The sequence below is a fragment of the Hetaerina americana genome, unplaced genomic scaffold (assembly GCF_022747635.1).
Source record: "Hetaerina americana unplaced genomic scaffold, ioHetAmer1.1.p SCAF_2, whole genome shotgun sequence".
Lineage (NCBI taxonomy): Eukaryota > Metazoa > Arthropoda > Insecta > Odonata > Calopterygidae > Hetaerina > Hetaerina americana.
The window spans coordinates 67785272-67808134 of NW_027286763.1; the positions used below are offsets into that span (position 1 = coordinate 67785272).

Genomic DNA, 22863 nt, shown 5'->3' on the forward strand with positions numbered 1-22863 from the left:
TGAACCAAATAACATGTATAAGTTAACATTCAATTAGTATCCCTGAACTGCCATTATACTAATATTACTTACTTACCCTAGGAATAAGGACTTAGTGAAAGGCCTTGGTTTTGTTGCCCATGAAGCAGTACAGTAATTGATATTTGTAAGTTTATTCAACTTAAATACCACAGGTCATTCATTCATTATTTGAAAAAATTAAAACAACTCCTTAATTTCAATTCCAATTGCCAATGGAGCTTCCACAAAAAAAAGACACAATGCTTTGGGGGAATTTAATTATTGATTGCACTCTATGACAGAGTTACTAGAAATACATATTATTTGTTGAACACACAAAAATAACGAAATGATGTGCATGAGAACGGTAATACCTATAGCCTCAAACAAATAATAATCCTAGTCAATGTTTGACACTAAAATATCAACCATTATAATGTTTGGTAGATTAATATCATCAACAATTCCAACTCAATAGCCCAATTTTAAATTAACATAGAAATTAGTTAAAAATCTCATTCTCCTAGCTAGGGCTACATTTTTTTTTATCAGATAACAGTTGGCAATATATGCAGACAGAAGTATCTTGAACCAAACAATACCAAGGTAAATGAGCTTCTTTAAAACTTTATTTTGAAGAATTTTGTTATTGTCATCATCTGTCCTACCTACAGCACTTAATACATACAAGTGACCTGGAAATAATGATCACAATCAAATTTTATGATGAGGACTGTAATGCAATGGAATAAAATGTTTTTAAAACAAGGATGATAATCAGAAGACAAAGAGTTAAATGATCTACCATCACAATTATGCGAAAGAAATTCCCAGATGGGAAAACAAACCAAGACCAACACAAGAGAAATAATAATTGATGTACCACATCACAGAATCCAGACACCCTCAAACAAAAAAAACAAACAGTACTTCAATAATATCCATGTACAATCAATGGAAGTCTGCACTCCGCACATGATAATCATATGGTCCATTAATAATTCATTCAAATATTCCAATTCTAGGACTCAGCCTCACTTAGCCTATATATTTATGAACACATCTGGTTCTTTATCCCACATTCACATAGTGTGAGTTGGCAGAAAGATATACCTTTCTGTCATTCATGAAACTAAATGGGAAACTAACCTCGCAATTTCCCTATCATTCGCCTCCCATCATTTAAAACCAAACTTATAACCAATGTTATAACCATTAAATGCCACATTTGCTTCAGCGAACACTGCCATGCAAATAGTGGCTGAATGGCTTGGTTTTGCATGAATTATCATCACCTTATAAAAAAATTTAAAGACAAAATTCACACAAGTTGAGATGAATTTATTTTCTGCGATATTTATGATTTGTAAAAAAAGTGATTCCATAGCCTAGCGACAGATGTATGACACACGATAACACTATCAGTGGTTTGGAAAATTCATTCTTGCATGCACCCAAGACACTTTGAAAAAGCTCACGAATTTAATTATATGATTTTAGGCGAACATGAATGAACGGCTATAGTAGTTTTCATTTTATTAAATTGATTTATGAGGCCGTAGAGCTCAAGTTCAAGCTTTAATGAATGAATGGTGAATGAATTAAATAACCAAACTTCCACATGAAACAGCACAAGGGCATTTTTTTTAAAAAAGGTTTCTCGTGAAGTCTACAAGTCATACAATATCTTAATATTTTGTTTACAGTATGCATATACCTTAAAGTAAAAGCACAGATGACACACTCAATGGACATACCACAGCTTTCCATCAAACAGGCACCAGCCAATCATACTTGAGGAGTGCACAAAATTAACTATCAAAATTTATATTCTTCAAGATTAACTGTTATGGGTTGACAAAGACATAGTTGATATATGACCCATATAGACCAATTTGTATTAGTCAGTCAGCTGTTTTACATCTCCAATACAATCATACCAATGATATAGATATATGTAAGACTATGCCATACTTAACGGCCAATGGGATGAAAAATCTGTTAACTGTGATTTATGTGCAAAGATTTAGAAATGCCTTCCAAAGGCAATTTTTGTAATTTTATATTTTGGTTTGCCTCATTCCATGAAAACCATTACAGAAACAGCAAGTCTCTCTAAATCTATTCGTTGAACAACTATGTGATTCCATATGCATTAAAGACTTTACATTTAACAGCCTAACCCAAATAAAATTAATTCTTTCTCTACACTACATGGGCTGTTAAGGAACATTAAAATGATGAGTTATTTACTCGTATTAAGCTAAATAGGACGACAATTAAAGATAAGTAAAGATCTTAAGCCCATGTACATGTTTGCTGGTGGATTCAGAAGATTGCCATTAACACCTCCCACCAGCAGCAAATCAACAACACCAAAATAAAACATTTATGAATATGCCAATACGACAAGTACTTTTTGATGAACTTTGAAACTAAAATGTAAGTAGAAATTCTTAGCTATTAGCAAATAAAGAGTCTAGATTAAAGAAGATAAAGATGTTAATGGGATATCAGATTTAAATTTTCCCAATTTCATTACTCAAGGCAATTAGTCTTACCTTAAGGCATTTTGCCCTAAAGAAGGTTATAAGGTCCCTCTTATTTGTTCATCAGCCTACACTTCCCATTCTGTTCTAACTTAACTGAAATGGTTTCTCTACTCAAATATATCATTCCCAAAAAATAGTTTTGGCAGCATAGGCAAATCTCTTCAACCCCTTTCGAGTCTAATTCGACCATTTTATGCAATTTTCTTTGCATGAATGGTCATCTGCAAGCAACTTTCTCAGAGCATGGCATAATTACTCAAGGTGTACACAATCAATACTTCTATTCACCGAAGTGGAATAGGTAAATTTCACAATCGTACCGCATTCATTCACTGAGAAAACCCCCAAACCTTAGCTAATGAATAACACCACTTGGGGGATTCATGTCCTTCAATTCACTCATTACATTCACTCTGCACATATAAACATTCTATACACACACACAAAATTTGTCAAAGCTGTGATAGAGCTGAATTGCTTAAACATGCTCTCTTTTACAATCTTCCCAAGAAATTAAACCGTTAGTTCTCTTGAAGGAACAGTAAAATAGATTTCATAGCAAATGGTGAAAACACCATTACTTTAAAAACAGTTGATGACCCAATGAGTCCATGATTTCCTCTGCTTTAGTGGCTATCTGTAAAGAAGAAGAAAAAAAAATTTGACCTGTCTGCTAGATTCAGCCACATTAGTAAAGCTACATAACTTCATAAATTTCGGTTGCATAAATGATCAATATATACACAGCAATAGAATTTATCACCCAGTAAAAAAAAATTTTTTGTGTTAAAATCATCTTTCATGGATCTACCTCAGAATAAAGAACTGAATTTTCAAATGCACTCATTTTCAATATATCAGCGCACATAACTAACTGAGTAATATTAAATCAACTTTATGGCCATTTATTGGTTTCATTTCGTAGATTCGTCTCATTGAGACCCCAATATCGTCCATTCCTACCACTATGAGGTTCCTAAAAAAGGAAATAAGCAACATAAAAAATCTAATTCATCACAATGAAAAAATAAATAATTCAAGTGACTATCACATAAGTTGTGCAAATTTCAATTAAGTGCTTCTAGGAACCAAGAAGCAGAATTGAATCAACCCAAAAATCCATTACCATTCTTTCAAGTTCCATTTTATTTCTCATAAGAACTCCTGCAAGTAGATTTAAAATCATTCATCATTGCATTCCCAAACCTACCCATCAGATATAATGGAAATGCATCTCATAAAAGCAAACATGCACACCAAGACTAATTTCAACCAAACAAGGATCAATATGCAGCATATTAATGTATGTGAAACAGCTAAATAATACCACAAAGATATTTTACAAATCACCAAGGCCAAAAAATATGAAATTCCACCAAACCCACAAGCTACTGTAGAACAAGTTATTTTAAACGCAGATCCAATGGTGTTGGTTACTAGTATCATCCACTACCTCTATGGTAACCACTTATCCTGTTGACTGCACTCAACTGCTGAACTACCATCAGTAAAATTAACTATAATAGTTTTTTATTGAAGCATTAATGAGGAATATGCATTATTATGGTACTTCGCTTGATAAATTTTCTTGTGTAATAAATGTTTGTTAACTTTTTTCAACAAACACAAAGTAAATGTTATGGCTTCCTCAAGGCAATAACACTATATATTGAGTTAATATGGCAAAATGATAATGCTTAATTAGACAATAAATAATGACCTTCGAAGTAACATAAGAATCATCCCATTGCGTTCAGAAATGTAGGCGGGAAGCTCTTACTTCACAGTGGCTTTGTGATCATTTGATTTAAAGCTGGCAAAATAAGTTGACCATGAATGTTTTTATTGTTTTAGCACCTCAAAACATGACTTACTGTTTACAAATAAAATACTGCTGAAATACCAGAAGGTTTTAAATTTCAGCTCAGACAAAGGAACACATCAATAATTCTCAATAACCATCCAAACAAATATTTCAACAATACCCTATTAAGATTGACAGGTCACCATTATAGGATAAACAACAATTGTAATTACATGAAACTTAGAAAACCGACAGAAGGATGATAAGAAGCATGAAATAATTCCCTAACGCCTCCAAGGAAACAATAAGAATTCTTGGCTCGATAGAAAAGAAGTAAATAAGTAAGATTATCTTTTTTGTCAAGTTCCTAGTGGTGTAATCTGTTAATACACTGTTACTAAAGGGATTACACTTCAAAACTGTCCACAGGGCTTAGGATACAAAATGTTTAGGAATTATTTTAGCAAATAACACAAATACAAACCTCCAGTGAATTTTTTAATAACTTTGCACAATTTCATTTCAATTAGCAGGGGAGAAATGAGAAAAGAACAACGTGGTGAGTTGACATTTCTGGATTTGTACAATTTAAATAATACGTCGCATCATTTAACAAGAAATAATCTCAAAACCAAAGAACAAAATAGTAGTCTAGGGGAAGGGCTAAAAAAACCTAAGAATGCAATAAGGACTAATGGGATAAATTTTTCAACAGAAAGTCCATTTTACATACAAGTTTACAGATTCATAAAGAAAATACAGAGTTGCCCCACTTTTAGATTTATTGCAGCTAAGTTTTTCATGTAGATATTAACGCTCATATCAGTCTCATAATAATCATATTAATTGGATATTAAAACAAATAGCTGGTTCTGTCAAGCAAATTTTGTCAGAAAGCAAGCACACTGACAAGGTTACTATTTACAATTCTTTTCAATTGTGAACATATGACCCTGTGGTAGCGCATCAAAGAGTCAGGTGGCCTTCTTATGACAGGTATGAGGAATCAATACACCATAACCTGGGCAGCAAATACTACATATCTTTGAAAAGCTTTACAATCTCATTATTCTAAATAATTTTGAGAAACTTGATTTTAAACATGCATAGTTTAAAATTATTAAACCTATTAAATCGGTGAGGAGGAAAATAACATAGGTCAAATTTTAAATGTTTTTCGTTCCAAAATTATTTTAATAAATCGACCAATGTTGCTGTGAGCTACAAAAGTAATGATGTCCGTGGCATTGCCAAGTGAGGAATTTGTGAAGCATATAGATCAAGAGAGAAACGCATAAGCAATATTTGGGACAAATTTGCAAATTTTCATTCATAACTGCAGATTAAAACATCCACACGGTAATCCCAGCCAATGAGAGCTTTAACTGCAATGGTGGGTCTATTGGAAAAAAGTCATTCTTCAACCACATAAAAATTCCACAAAAAAATGTAGCTAAGTTCATAAATTAATCATTTTAATCCCTACCAATACTGAGTTATATTCTCAAAGTAATGAGACTGCTTCCCATAAATATTGAGAATTTACCTTTACTAAATATGAGGTAGGAATAGGGTTGATATTTATGAATGAATACGCATTTACTCCCAATATGCATACTTCAAGTTTAAATGATACTAATAAAAGAATAACTCAAACAAATGCACTTCTCTTGCCAGACCTCAATTAATGAGTGGCAAGCCACATTTGAACACAAGCTATTGAACCTCTTGATCCAGTATGTAAGTTAACAATGAACAATAAAGCTCTGATTTCCTAATGGAGCCATTACTTCACCTATGTCATCATGAACTTACATTTACCTACAGCATTACAACACTTCCTCTTCATATGCAGAAATAGATAACTGGACATGAAAAAAATTACTGGAGCAGCAGATGACCACACAAATAGTCTGCCTGACTGATTATCAGATTATGGGCCTACTTTTTCAAAATAGCTTACTGTTATAAAGCATAAGGGTGATAGAAGGCACTATAGTACCAGTTAAAGAAAGCTATCAAGGTGTTCCTTTAACACATGTTACAAGCTGAAATTCATTTATAGAGGATTCAGAAACTTGAGAGCAGAGAATCCATCAATCAAAATAATGGCTTCTCAATCAGCCACTACTTGGTATTCTTCACTACCTCTTATTTTTACAATACAGATTTGTCAACTCATTGGAGTACAATTCTTTGTTTATGACACCAGCTCAAAATTATCAAATAACAATTTCCCAAGGATTCCTTTATTTTTCCAACATTTCCAAAATTGCTTTATAGTTAAAACAAAGCTTTAATTTTTGATATAGATGAATTTGATTGATTGAAATGACAAGTCTGTAATTCCATCTTCCATTCAAGATATGGTCACTGCATTGTGCCAGACTTTTGTAAAATATAGAAATATGATCACATATGTTTCTATTAATTTATCAGTCTGTGGTGGTATCTTACTAACGTTTTACACCAAGATTTCCAACACAAAGGAATAGCAGTTACTAAGATCTGCCTTAGAGTCATCAAAAGATATTAGTAGACAATACATAATTTGATTAGGAATGACTTAAATTTTTGGAATTCAAAATGACAAAATGCAACTTCTTGCTTCACAGGAGTGAGAGTTTTAAATCACCAAACAAAGGCAAAACAAACATTACATACATCCAATCAACATTACAAAAGACATGCAGAATAAACCCAAACAATCCATTATGTCAATATGAGTAGATTCGATTTTTCAATCAACAATTGAATAAGCATTGGGCAATTGATTGAAATGACACAACTGTGATTTTAAACAAAACTCAGTTTTCCTCACAGTATCAATATGTAACATATAACCCCATTCATGGTAAAGCTATGACAAATTGGTTCTTCAGTTAAATATATGACGGATGGCTCACACGCATTACGATAACGCCATAAATTAGTAATCAAAGTAGTACACTTATGAGTATTTTATAAGAGGAAATCAGAACAAAAAGAAATTAAAATATCATTTAAATGTATACTAATTCTAATCAATTTTGTGTACCACGAAAAGATTTAGGTAACCAAATCATACAATAGTTATGATTAATAATGGAGTATGGTATTATCTCAAATCTTATTTTCTTAATAGTTATTAAAGCTGAATTTAGAAAGTTTCCTCCTCAGATGAGATTATGCCATCTTCCTCAGTGAAAATTAATAACACTAGAACACCAATTTTAAAATTACAGACGTCACAAAAATGTCAATATGTGTCATTTGTTTAGAGGTTTTTGAAATTAAAGGAAAACAGATAATCAAGGAAGCGATTCAAAACATGCACCAAAACAAAAGATTATCTTATACATCCATTAACCTGAATAATTAACTTTTTACACATATAATACAGCATAAAATTTTCACTCATTTTTGAAAATGAGATACAAAAGCAGGCATTCCGGAGAAATCTTGAATTGCATGCAATTAGATCCAAATCACCATATTTGGAAAAGAATGGAAGAAAGCTGTGGAATGTGTTATTTATTAGCAAATCTATAAAACAAAACAGTTTTTCTGGACTCCTTTAATTAATTTCTCCTGATTTATTATTATGTACAAAATTCAAATAAATGGTAACATTCAATCACAATTACCAAGCATCCCCACTGATCAGGTGACCAACATTTTTCTACATATTTACAATAAAATGGCATGCCACATATCAAGGATTACATTTCTTCATCCCTAAACAAATTTAACTTCAAGGTAATGTGTTTAACTTTATATCACTGATTTATACCAGCACAACTTTTCACAAGACAATCTTGATTCTGCTCTACTGGCCACCATAAAGAGAGTGGGTAAAGTTGAGAGAGATGAGAAGTGTCTGGAATTTCATTGTCAATTAAATGAAAACAAGAAAATAATGGACATGAGTATGAGGGATAAATTTCTGAATAAGCAAGAGTGGACAATGACCAAACTTAAAAAGGAGTAAGAAAATAACGTCAGAGAAATTGATGAAGTAATTAATTCCTTGGAATTACAAGCCCCGACAAATATGGACACAGCCAATATACCTGATCAAGTTTGTTCTGATTCATAAGATTTAGATAAAAGAATGTCATATTATAACAAGACTTAGAAACATAAAATTTCAAGCAGTGGATCAAATAAACCTTCACATAGAGCAGTCCAGCTCCCACTTCTGTTTTTCTGCATGGAAGCAAAAACATGGCCATAATATAGATCAGGGAAAATGGTGATAGTAGACGAAGAATATGGTAATTCCAAGGTCATATAAGGAAAAATATGACCACACAAGGTGTTTATTAGTAAAACTAATACAATTTTCAGCTATGGTGCCTTCTAAATCAAAGAGTTCCTTGCACCAAGTCTTTTCCTCACTCCCGGTGCTTCTCAGCGGCACCCTCTGGGAAAGATGCAGAGGGAACAGCCCCTGCCTTCTCACCTTGAGTGGCCACTGGCATGATGGTCGGATGAAGTTTAAAGCACTTCAGCCTAGGTACAGGCATCCCCCCTTCGCCTCCAGCCCCTCTGCCCCCACCCCCACCCCCCGCACCCCCAGGTCCACCACCCCCACCTGCTGCTGTTCCACCCCCATTTGGAGGAGTGCTCGTCTGTCCACCCTTCTGCGCTGTTATGATTGGTGTCGATGAAGCCGAGGCTGAGACTGCTGCTTTCTGTTTCAGCATGGTCCAGTCAAAGGTATAGTCATACTGGTGATTGAGCGTGCGAAACAGGATACGGAACAGCTGTCGCAGGTACATATAGTCTGGGTCTTCTTCAAATCGGAGACCACGGCAGTAGTTGAGGTACATCGCAAACTCAGCAGGAAATCCCTAATGAAAAAATAAGACAATGAAAATCATGTAATTAATTGGAAATTGATTTTTTTAATGGAGTAATATTGGACAGCCATAACATGAAAAGAAAAGTTTTCGGCATCGATAAATTCTAATTAGTAGCTCTGTATCTATAATTAGGATTTAATGGAGAATGGATTTTTCAGTATTTTAGGAAACCTGCTAGCGAATTTCACTTCGTTTAAATTCTCGGAAAACAATTATGTAGAAATCAGATAGGTTGTCAAATTTATAAATCATTACACCAGAGAATTCTATAAGAACAAATTCAGATACATGAATGCAATATCAATTAATGAAACAAACAAAAATACTGACTTATATTAATGCAACACATATAGTGATTGAAAGACTTAAGATTAAAGAATGAGAATTGACGATTGTATACATAACATCTACATACTGGAGATAAACTATTTAATATTTATCAAAGTTATTTGAACTTTTTTCTAATTATTAAAATTAACAGGGCCTCGGAGGATTCATGAATACCTTGCCATGTCATCATTATTCCTAGAGCATACTGCAAAATGGAGGATACACACACAATAAAAACTGACTTTTAAAAATAATGAGACTACTTTGGATGGTTACAATATTCTTCCTGAAAAAAATATAGGTAAACATTTCACCAAATCCAACTAAATAAGCGCACATTAAATGGCATATGACCCTTGAATTGACCCTAATTCATTGTAATAATGAATGAAATTTGACAGGATATCATATTCTGTCAAATTGTCCTGTTGTTGTCTCTTTTTCCTCACGATAATAGTATTTTCATACTGTACATATTCTGTTATCTTCTTTTGACAAATAGTGGATCACTTGATATCTGATGCCATTTAATACTTGGGGCATATCATTTTAGGAAACATTTTTTAAATGCATAATAAACCAGGCAAGGAATCATTTATAATCTTCAAGTTACAAGTGGTTCAGGTAAAATGTTATTAAATCTTAACCAGTTCACTACACTCATCTGGCAGAAGAAATGCATACTGCATAAGCTCTCCCAACTGCAGCACTATACCGGTTATTTTTGGGTAACCCCTCGTATTAAATATGTAATTCACTTAATGTTCAAGATCACCGAATACGAGGGTGAGTCAAGTGAAAGCCTTAGCACTGCTAAAACAATGCAAGTGTAAACAATACCACCCCCACTTTCAACTAGCACCACAGAGAACGAGGGATCTTCCATTCATTTACTCAGCTGTAGGAGGGGTGAACCATATCTAAAACCATGTTCAGAATAGTGATTCCTCTATTTCACTTCAGCAATTGCAGCTGGATCAGAAGTTCTCATAGCAGTAGTAGTATTATTTGGGGAGGCGACCGACAGCTGAGGTCATTTGCACCATTAGGGAGGGACATGAAAGGATGAAGGGTGAAGAGAGACCCGGTGGCATCGGCATCGCCTACTCTTTACAAAAGGTGCCAAGGGGTCCACAGATTGACGTCCCATCCGATGGACGGCGCACTCACTCAAAGTGCCCTCCACAAAGCATCTCAAGTAGGCATCGAGATACCACTGAAAAATATTCAACACCACCGGAATTTGAATCCCGGCCCTCTGGGTGAAAAGCCAGTATGATAGCCACCGCACCATCTTGATCCCCCGAGAAGTTCACAAACAATTTTATTCTCATATCAGACTTCCCTTGACCAGGTAAAGTACACACTTTAGTGACAGCAGAGGCTTTTACACCAGTTAAAGCTATGATTTTCCTTGGCGTATCCATGACCTTTCAAAGAGCTAAAATACTTTTATTGTACGCCAAGAAGACTACATATGAAAAATGTATGAGTGAGAACTTTCAGTATTCAACAAATTACGAGATGAAAATTATTTTAGTTTTAAGGTTTTCATTTGACTTTCTCTCGTATAAGAGGCTCATCAAATTAAATATGAAACATTATTGTGCACATAATGAATAAGATATAAAATCCTTTATGATGTAATTCTTCAAGTTTCTAGTGCTAAAAGTGAAATGTTATAGAATATTGATATAAATTATAGTTTTGAAAAGGCATGACCTTCCTCTTGTTCTTTTAAAACTAATTTTACTTACTTTACAGAGAACTTCTACTGGAGTTGACATCTTCTTTTCACTTATTTTCTCATATTTCTGTTTTTTTGTTGCAGCCTGCAAGATAAATTAGAAATATATTATATTAAGAATAAATGATGAGCGTACAGTATTCTAATGTTCAAGAAACAACACTTTTCTTATACACTGAAATATCACAGAACTCAGTATATGTAACTTATCAAGTAAAATATAATCAACCATACCTTTAATCCTTGCCACGGAAGACTGCCTCTATTGAAATACATTAAGACATATCCGAGGGACTCCATGTCATCTCGACGACTGTAAAATAATAACAGTTTTGGACTAAGTTTTGAAAGAATATACAGCAACCAGAGCCCAAATGCATATGAAAAATGAAAATAAAACTTTTTGACTACTTTTTTAAACAATTATTCATCAATTTGTTGGCAATATTGTTGACTATTTACAGCTTTGTTCATGCAGTCAAACTTGAAAGAGTAAAAGTTTGGAAGGGGAAGTTATCTCTTGTTTGTTCCTTGCCAAAAATATGGGACAATTGACTTCAAAATAAATCACAACACCTTTTAGCTGACTATACTGTCTTCCTAAAATTAAAGGTTTCTAAGTATTTGAAAAAGCCCACATCAGTAGAGACACATAAAATAGGGTTCCCACTAAATTCCCAGATTCCATAAACCAAATATTCAGAAACTGAGACATTTGTCAATCTCATTGCAATGAGATAATTAAGAACATTCAACAGCCATTGTATGTCTTACTGAACCACAGAAAACAACTCTGAGAATTTTAAAAACAGCTCACCAAATGCCATAAATAATAATCTGAAACCTTTACAGCAATAGTTAACAGATAAAGATCAAAATGTCCGAATTTCAGACAATCTGAGCAAATTCTTCAGCAGCACCTAGCACTGGATATGTGGATAAAAAAATATGCTTCTTCACAGGATGTCCAGTAATCAGATAAAAACAGGACAATTGCTGATGGTGCAACAATTTTGACCAATGAGAATAAAGGGAAAATGCAGCAATTACCAATTCCATGAGGAATATTTTCCTCATCATGCCTCGGTTTCAACCTTTGAATAAGTCAATGGTGGCTCTTTTATCACCTCTAATTTTCAATGCATAATTGGGGGAAATGGTAAAACAGCCATGAATAGAACTGGAGAGACAAATGACAATTGGTGGAGAATTCATAAATAGGTAAGTTTGCAGATGATCATGCCTGTGTAGACCAGTGAACAGAAGGGTTACAATTATTGCTAAGCACATCAGAAAGTCAATGTAATAGGTATGGGATGAGAATCTAAGTAAGAAAACCAAAGTCTACAAGTTTACAAGTTTTAGGAAAATTGGAAAAGCTTAGTTCATTGAAAAAATAGGAGGGTAAACATTTCAGACCAGAATGAATAGTTAACCTATCTTGGAGCTGTTTTGGACCAAGTTTGTTGAAGTAGCTTGGATATATAAATAAGAATTGCATTAGGCAAAGTAGCTTTCACAAGAAGAGAATTAATGAAGGGGATGTTGAGCGAGGCTTTTTAGAAAAGATCAGTGAAAACTTTGCAGGTAGGCTTCGTTTTGTACTGCGTGGACACAGGGTCATTGAATCCAGATGATAAATCTAAATTTGAGGTTTTTGAAATGTGGATGAGGAGAAGGTTGGATAATGTTCATTGAACAGAATGGAAAAACAAGCCAAGTTCTATGCATGGTGAGGGAGTAAAGAGTGTTGCCAGAAGCCCTAAGAAGGCAGGAAATGTGAATACGGAGTGTTTTGATTGGTAATGGAATGCTAAAGACTGATAAGAAGAGAGAAATTAGACAAGCAAAATAGGCAGAGGAAATGGATATGCATGCTGGACAGAATAAGGGACATTTTCGTAATTTAAGAGTATGATAGTATATAGAGGGACCCTAGATACTGTCATTTTGGATGGTGCTGATAAGTGTAGCAATGATCAGGTTGTGTCCACCGAAAACTCACTCTTTATGGTAGACAATCATTGAAACAAAAATATCCATTTGTCACGGCTGCTGTCCTCACATTATTTACTACAAGCAAAATGCACATATAATTTAATTTCCTTTGCATTGGGCAAACACTAAAACACAGGTACATGAACTGCAAACCAAAATCAAGCTAAGCAACGACAACATACACCAACCGATTTTGGTTTTGTTCTATTAAAAAAATAAGTAATGAGCATATATACCACATTTCCCTAAAGAGAAGTGAGGCATTAGATACAAATGTCCATATTCCCTTACCTCTGTTCAATGCCTAGATGAGCATTAATGGAAGCATAACGTGCAGTCCCTGTAAGGTTTTTATCCTCACGATAACCTATGTGCAACCTTGTCCTAGGATCTCTAAACTTTTTGGCCAGTCCGAAGTCTATTAAAAATAGCTGGAATTAAAATGTACATAGATTAAATTAATAACATTTGAAGTATAGATACATTTGTTGGTATCAGCCAATTATAAAATAGCACACATTAATAGGAGCATCACAATTTTGATTGGTCAGAATGTTACGAAGGACTCAAGAAGTTTAATTTTGAAAACTCCATGCATGTTAAATGATTCATATTAGCATTATTCTTAACTTACTAGGCCCTTTTAGGGATCTTGATCAACAGAATAAAAGAGATTTTAAATTACAATCACAAGAATGAAATTTGGAGACACTAAATTGACAAAAAAATCAACACAATAGCATTACTATAAATGCATCCTAGTCCATGTTTACTAAGAGTACACAGTGGCACAATCACATGGTTTGTGCATAGTGAATTAAGTGAACAGCAAATGAAATGAATGAATAATGATGCTTCCTGTGGGTTATTAGATTTCAAAAATCAATCGATTAGTAATAAGAAGTATTACTTATTAGGGGTATGAGATGACATCTGAGATCACTATTGCAATTAGAAATCGGTAAGTTGGTATTGGAAGAATGTCAGAGAAGGGGAGAGAGAAACCTCACTCCATCATTGGCCTGCTCTTAACGAAAGGCACCATGGAGTCTTAAGTTTCACGCCCCACTTAAAGACAGCATATTACACTTGAAATACTCTCAGCATAGCAACCCAAGCAGAGAGTGGGATAGCAGTGAAATATTTTGCCACCTCTTACTTACAAACCTAACTTACTTACTTTTATATCTCATCTTTCTGCTCCGTCTTCATCATCCGATGAAGACGGAGCAGAAGTCCGCCGAAATGATCAAGAAATAATGAGTGAGTGATCTTATTATGTGTTTCTATATTGTTTGTTGCTGTCCAATTTATATATATATAAACATATTTATATACACATATATACATACACTCATATTAATATACAAATTAACACATATACATATACACATATATATAATCGAACCCGGGCCCCTCTGGTCAGCAGTCCAAAGCTCCATCCCATGGACTAACGCAACCCACACACACTATATAAAAATAAATAAATAAATATATATATATATATATATATATATATACACACACACATACATACATATATTTACATATATATATATATATAAATATATATATATATATATATATATATATATATATATATATATATATATATATATATATATATATATATATAAATATATATATATATATATATATATATATATATACATGTATACATGAATGTGCATATATAAGTATATATACGTATATATTATACACATATACAGGGTTCAACCGGAAAATAAGTGTATTGAGCTCAGGAAAAAAAATTTATTACACTTTTACATATCTTAAGCAATATTCCTCAAAATAGGACCCTTGTGAGTCGATACACTTGTTCCAGCGGCGTTCCCATTCCTGGAACGCTCCCGCGAAGGCATCATCGGGAACCTCTCGAAGACTCGTCGTTGACCTCTTCTCTGCCCTCCACGAACATCTTATGCCACCGAAAGATCATGTTTCTGGACATGGCTGACTCCCCGTAAGCCTGGTTAATCATACCGACAGTTTCGGTAGACGATTTCCCAAGCTTTACCACAAATTTGATGGAATAATAAATGGCCTGGAGCGGCGCCCAGCCCAGGAGTCAGTACACTTATTTTCCGGACGAACCCTGTATATGTACATTCATACATATATAAATATATATATATATATTATATATATATATATATATTTTATATATATATATATATATATATATTTTATATATATATATACATACACATATATATACGCATATACACAGATATATATATACTTATATATATGTACTCGGAGATAAAGAGGGAACTGATATGGAGTAGGATGTGGGATTTTGTTTTGTTAGGAGTAACAAAATATTTATTTGGTAGTTGTGTCCATCCAAACACCTTGCTTAACTGGTAGATTGCATTTAAAAAAAAATACATGCATATATATGTATATATATAATTATATTTATAGATCGTTTTACAGCTTACCTTATTGCAATGTCGGCCAATGCCCATGAGGAAATTATCTGGCTTGATGTCCCGATGAATGAAACACTTCAGGTGTACATACTCTATGCGGCCAATCATCTGGTCAGCCAGCATTAAAACTGTCTTCAGAGTAAAGCGACGGGAGCAGAAATTGAAAAGATCTTCTAAAGATGGACCGAGCAAGTCCATTACTAGCACATTGTACTCTCTTTCTTGGCCAAACCATCTGTAATACACAAAGAGATGTACTTGGTGAGCTAGGAAATCATAAAATACTTATCCTTCGAGGACTTGAAATTAAGATCAAAGGCAAGAAATGCAGATGAGATAATCAAAACTTCTATTTAAATCTTCTAATTTTGAACTCCACAAGTACAGACAAAGTACTAAATATCAAAGGATCAATACATAAAAGCAAAATAGTTTGAAAACCATGTAATCTTTACCATATTTATCTTAGTTATCACCCCGCAGGTTGGTTTGATAGGAGATAGTAGAAACCACCTGGTTCTAGGCCCAAAAGGCAAGTGAAATTTACACACCAAGGTAAGGGATTTAGGGCAGAAAACAACTGGAGGTACACCCTATGCCAACCACACACACATACAAGCAAGATCACATTCACACGAATACACATACTCAATATAACCGGGTACAAAGCAAAACGTATAGCCAATATGCAGACTGCACTAATACACACATGAAGACAGACTCACAGACAAAAACAGACATGGAGACAGTGATAGAAACACAATGATGCAGAGACAGATGATCATACATCTAGACAAAGACAAAGCATACACAAAATCAGATAGTTACACAAATAGATAAAACACGTTCTTGCAGCACACACAAAAAGAATGCACTCAAACGTACACACGCAGACAAACTTCACACACAAACACATGGACTGATACAGAGACAAAAAAAACAAAGAGGCAAACACTTGACAGAAAGTCACACACACAGACTAATGCAGACACTCTCTCACTCAACCAAATGTAGACACAGACTCATATAACTAGAATGAGACGCAGACAAATGAACACCCAAATGCATTGAACTTGAAATTAAACCACTTGGCTTTTCCACATTTTGTTTTTTATGGGGATCGAGATGGTGCGGGGGCTAACGTACTGGCTTCCCACCCTGAGGGCGCGGGTTCAAATCCCGGCGGTGTTGAATATTTTTCAGAGGTATCTCGATCCCTACTTGAGGTGCCTTGTGGAGGGCACTTTGAGTGAGTACGCCGTCCGTCGGATGGGACGTTAAACTGCGGACCTCTTGGCACCTTTCGTAAAGAGTAGGCTAATGCCGACGCTGGGTTTCCCTCCACCCTTTATCCTTTCCTGTCCATCCCCTATGGCGCAAATGACCTCAGCTGTCGGTCGCCTCCCCTCAAAACTACTACTACTACATTTTTTATTTACTACCTAGGTTTCGTTATGGTATAACATCATCAGGTGATGATGTTATACCTTAACGAAACCTAGGTAGTACATAAAAAATTTTCTATGTGGAAAAGCCAAGTGGTTTAATTTCAAGTTCAATATGAAGATTTTCCACCAAGTGACGCCAGAAACTGTTTTCTTTACCCAAATGCATATTCACAGACACACTAAGATGCACACAAAAATCCACACACATACATTCAGAGTTCTACACATATGGACACAGACACACACATCTGGCATCTGACCAGTAACTTGGGGTGAATGCAGTACAATTGCTGGGAAAAGTATACAGCAGGAGGCAGATGGTTGTTATAGTACTGCCCGCAAAGTTAGAAAGAAAAGCCCTGGACAAGGTAAAAATGAATATTATTTGAGTTCTTTGCAGTTCTGACTTCGGTTTTAAGCGTGAGGAGAGAGCATAAGGGTATGCAACACGCGAAGGTGCCCCAATGCCTTCCAAGCTAGGAAGCAGGCCAGAGCAATCATCTAACTGGGAGCTCTTTTTAACCAGCGTATCAAGAGGTGGCCAAAATTGCTCCTTTAAACAGGTGATGATATTACTCATCTTAACCACTGTGAGGCGACCCAAGATCTTTTTGGCATATGGTATGGGAGAATGCCATCCATGCAGCTACACTTGGCAAGTAATATAAGCATACTTGACACCCAACTGATACACACTGAGAGATTTATGTGGGCCAAGATTGATTGGCATACATGTACTGATACCTGTATCTGCAGTACCTAGGCACCTCAAACTGCCACCCTAGCGGAGAATGACAACTTGCTATATAGACTAGTCAAAAACCTGAGTGATTGACTACCGGGAGTTACTACCAGGGCATGACCAGCACATGGGGAAGCAGGGTAACTAACGGAAGCAGTGAATGCCTTTTGGACACCCTCATGCCCCTTGAGGTTGTCCTCACATACAGCATCACGACAACTACAAGAATGGAGATCGCCGACAAATCTCAGAACGGGGTTCGTCGGCGATCTCCTCCCAGCCTTCCTCTAACGCCATGTGCCAACTCCCAAACTGTGACTTTAAAAATGCAGTTGTCTTGAAGGCCTCTTGAAGCATCTGAAATGCTTCAGTTGCATTCTTTCTAAAATGCACGCAAAACTTGATGGTGTATCGCTATTCAAGCGAAGGCTCCATTGCGCCACGCTACAAAGTCGAAATACACTCTTCACGCAGAGGCACATCTTTCCGCTCAGACTGCTCGGAGCAAACTGGCGACCGGCTGCGTGGAAAGGGCAGACCCTTCATCACAGTTTCAGACCGATTTTACCGCGCTGTCACGGATAGTGGCGCCACAATAAAATCATGGCCATGCGAATTACTTTCATTGTAGACCATAAATAAATCTGTATACATACAATACATAAATACGCCAACTAGCGCAATCTGGCGGCCATGACTTGGACTATAGCCTCGACCACTAGCTAGCTGGCTAGTTGCCTGAGACCCAATGAGACGTCTGAGCTCAGCGGATCGTCGAGCTATGTGTATGATGCCAGTTATGTTAGTTTCTGTTGTCCTAGTTTTTACCGTTTGCCGAAAATGAAAATTGACGAAATCACGGAGCAAAGAATCAACATCAAGTTTTTTGGTGAAGTGCAGTATAAGTTATCAGAAATTACTCAACTTCTGACAGCTGTTTACAGTGACAATGCTCAGAAGAAAACAACCGTTTTTAAGTGGATTAAATCAAACAAAAAACTCAAGAAAAAGCCGATCGAAAATCAAAGTCAACCTCCTGATTTTATTTTATGTCGAAGGCTAAGGTCATCATGAATTTCATCCTCAAAGACAAACAGTTCTACCATACAGTTCTCAAGCGTTTAAGAGATCGCGCGCGTCGTGCGCGACCAAATTTGACTCAAGGTGATGGAAGGATCCTTCACCATGACAATGGACCTGCACATCCCGCATTGATTGTTCGCCAGTTTCTGGCAAAAAATTCAGTCACCATCCTTGGATCATCCTCCTTATTCGTCATATTTCGCCCCCTTTGACTTTTTCCTATTCCCAAATTGCAAATATGTAATAAGGAGACATCACTGGGAAGATGTGGGCATAATAAAGCAAGAAACGACGAGATAACTAAAAAGCCTAAGGAGCGTGCGCGAGTGCGTGTGTGTGTATACGAGGTCTGTTAAAAAAGTATCGCGAATTTTGAGTTTCCCCGGGTTAGGTGTTTTTGATTATTGTTTCTTTTGGCGTTATGCATGGTCTCCCTTATGCCGAAAAGTTCGGCCATTTTAAATGTTCCGTTAATTTTTGACAGCTGTTCTGCTGGGGCGTGTTTTGGCTTGTCTTCGATTCTTGCCTATTCCAAATAATGGATCAAATTTTGTGTAAAAAACGAAATTACGTGCGTGGACGCATTCCGAATGATGACTGTGACGGTGAAGCTACCTTGGACCGAAGCAACGTTTATCGGTGGTACAAAATGTTCTCAGAGGACCGAGAGGGTGTGAAGGACGAAGAGCGTGCCGGACGCCCGAGCACGTCAACGACAGACGAAGACATTGATGAAGTGAAGAAAATAGTATTGGCCAATCGTCGAATCACCGTTAGAGTAGTTGATGAGGACCTAAACATAAGGATTGGCTCTTGCCATTCAATTTTAACCAATGATTTGGACGTGACACGGGTCGCCGCGGAATTCGTACCAAAGTTACTCACTTTCGACCCAAAACAGCAACGCATCAGCATCGCTAATGACTGTCCGCTACGACCCAAATTTGCTCCAGAGAGAGGGTGATAACTGGTGACGAAGCATGGGTTTATGGTTATGACGTGGAAACTAAAGCTCACTCATCCCAATGGAAGCTGCAGCATGAGACAATGCCGAAAAAAGTAAGCCAAGTTCGGTCGAATGTGAAAGTTTTGCTTACAGTTTTCTTCGATTGTAGGGGCGAGGTGCATCATAAGTTCTTGCCACAGGGTAGAACGGTTAATGAAAAATATTACCGGCAAGTTATGTGAAATTTGCGCGAAGCAATCCGCCACAAACGCCCGGATTTGTGGAAGAACAAAAATTGGCTTTTGCACCATGACAATGCCCCTGCTTACACATCGTTCCTTGTGCACGAATTTTTAGCCAAAAACAACACACCAATGATGCGCCGCAGCCACCGTATTCCCCAGATCTTGCCCCCAGTGACTTTTTCTTGTTCCCGAAACTGAAGAGGCCCATGAAAGGACGACGCTACGCTATTATAGATGAGATCAAAACTGCATCGAAGGAGGATCTGAACAAGATCACAAAAAATAATTTTTTGAAGTGCTTCAAGGATTAGAAAAACGTTGGCACAAGTGTGTAATATTTAATGGGGATTACTTTGAAGGGGACAAAATATATATTCATGAATAAATAATTTTTGAAAAAACACAACAGTCGTGCTTATTTTTCAACAGACCTAGCGTATATATATTTTGATAACACGTACAAGGACACTCGCATTGCAGATTGTTTGAGCTTTCGGCCTTCTCCGAGGCCTACTTCAGGTCAGACTGGAAGTTCTCGGAGGGAAACTATGGAGTCTGGAATGGGTGAAGGTGTAGGGCATCCTGGGAAGGGAATTAAATATGGCGGTTAAGGGTGGTAATTTTTAAAAATCGGAAAGCTAGTACACATGTGGATTCGCGAGTTCTTTCGCGATGTCTCGTATTCATGTTAAGTTGAAAACTTTCCTGACTACCCTGGTATAAATCAAGAGAGAACTGGGAAACGCCTGACAATGTGCTTCTATTTTCAGTCCTTCTGTTCAGTCAATGTATGTATTCTCGAAATTTGTTTATGGCAGCAGAAAACCGTGCCTTCTCTCCCAAGGGGGAATGAATTGCGGAGGGCACCTTCTCTCTTGGTAGGAGGTAACCCGAGTTTGGGTTATGTGCCCTTCTAATGACTGTGCCCGCGTAGAGGGAATTGACGTCAGGATATAATCCCTGTTGGTGTTAATGGAAAATCTCGATTAAAGTTTCCTTGATAAGTTAAAAGGCAAATTGGGAAATGCAGCCACAAATTTCATTACGCACCAGGAGAAAAATATAAGAGTTTCCACGGAACATGCCCTTCCTTATTTTAAGCGATGTTTCATGCCAACCGTTTTCGTGTTAAATTGTTCCCACCGTATACCAATGACAGTGAGTGACCTTTCACAATTGCTCTTGCGAACTCCACTATCGCGTTCACTTTTATCAAAGTAGCCAAATGAAGCTCCAGCCATCGAACTGCCGAAGAAATGGTAGTTACAGCATCTTTAAAGCAATTCACTTCACCACTCGCAAGTACTGCAAACCAAAAAGAGAAGCACGAAATCTCTTCCTAACTTCGACTTTCGCACGATTACGACTGCGGCGGTTGCTTCATTTTGGTGACGAGGGCGTCTATTGTGTGCAAAAGAATATGTGGTCTAATCACCATTGTTCTTGGCAAAGAGCTACTATATGAATTCTCACGATCGTGGTGTAATAGGAATAGGTGTTGGCCAACTCCGGCTTATATTTAGGATCCATTAATTTCTTATATGATGTTAGCGCGTTGATTACTAAGTAGTTATTTCTACATCTGTACAGATAACGCTAGAGCTGACTGCTGTATTCCAGGCGGTAATCGTAGTCATGAAAATGGAATCAATGTTTTTTTCAAACCTTATTTCTTCCTTCATTAAAATCCTTTCGACATCTTGAAATAATGATTAACTCTTCTTTTTCGGCAAAAGTGAAGGCCAAACAATTCCATAAGATTCTTTTCGGAATCTTGAAAACGTGTTCATAAAATAAACAAACATGTAAGCTAAGTATAAAATAATTTCCAAGTTTTAAATATCTGTCGCGCTCCCTATATACCATTTGTGCGCGACGGAGCGGCCATATATCATCACACGTAGTCTGTGCAATAAATGCGCGAACTGGAGCAATCTGGCGGCTATGCCGCGGACTGCAGCCCTGACCACTAACTAGTTGCCTGAGACCCAATGAGACGTCTGAGCTCGGCTGATCGTCGAGCTGTGCGTATGGTGCAAGTTATGTTAGTTTCTGTTGCACTTGTTTTCACTGTTTGTCGAAAATGGAAATTGAAATCACGGAGCAACGAATCAACATCAAGTTTTTCTGTGAAGTGCGGTAAAGGTTATCAAGAAATTACTGGAATGTTGACAGCTGTTTACGGTGATAATGCTCAGAAGAAAACATCCGTTTTAAGCGTTTCAAAGATGGCCGATAAGACGCCACGGATGATGCAAGTCCAGGACGACCTTCAACCGCTTGTGTTGACGACAACATTGATCGTGTGCGGTCCGTTGTCCTCACCGATCGTCGAAAAATTGTCCGAATGATAGCTGACGAACTGACTTTAGGAAAATCAAAAGTGCACACTATTTTAGCCGAATATGGTGGATGGATCCCTCTCCATAACAATGCACCTGCTCATTCAGCATTCATTGCTCTCCAGTTTCTGGCAAAAATATTCAATCACCATCCTTGATCATCCTCCTTATTCGACAGATTTCGCCCCCTGCAACCTTTTCCTACTGCCAAAACGCAAAAATGTGATGAGGGGATATCGCTGGGAAGATATGGACATAATAAAGCAAGAAACGACGAGAAAAATAAAAATCCTGACTGCCGAGGACTTCCAAGGGTGCTTTAA

General features: G+C 36.5%; 1 protein-coding gene and 1 long non-coding RNA gene across 2 annotated transcripts in view; both read right to left on the reverse strand.

Moving 5' to 3' along the window:
• Nucleotides 1-261: 261 nt before the first annotated feature.
• On the reverse strand, nucleotides 262-8879 carry LOC139687840 (uncharacterized). The gene is made up of 2 exons (XR_011700669.1): nucleotides 8801-8879; nucleotides 262-3189 (listed from the first exon to the last, which is right to left on the reverse strand). It is a non-coding gene; the product is annotated as an uncharacterized lncRNA (long non-coding RNA).
• LOC139688134 (casein kinase I) overlaps nucleotides 8880-22863 on the reverse strand; it is a gene marked incomplete at its 3' end in the record, with an annotated part of 31640 nt that continues 17656 nt past the window's right edge. The window contains exons 3-7 of the mRNA XM_071585562.1: nucleotides 15744-15969; nucleotides 13570-13709; nucleotides 11515-11593; nucleotides 11291-11365; nucleotides 8880-9191 (exon numbers count right to left, since the gene is read on the reverse strand). Coding sequence (XP_071441663.1) covers nucleotides 8880-9191; nucleotides 11291-11365; nucleotides 11515-11593; nucleotides 13570-13709; nucleotides 15744-15969 — 832 coding nt within the window. The remainder of the gene's footprint in view (nucleotides 9192-11290; nucleotides 11366-11514; nucleotides 11594-13569; nucleotides 13710-15743; nucleotides 15970-22863) is intronic.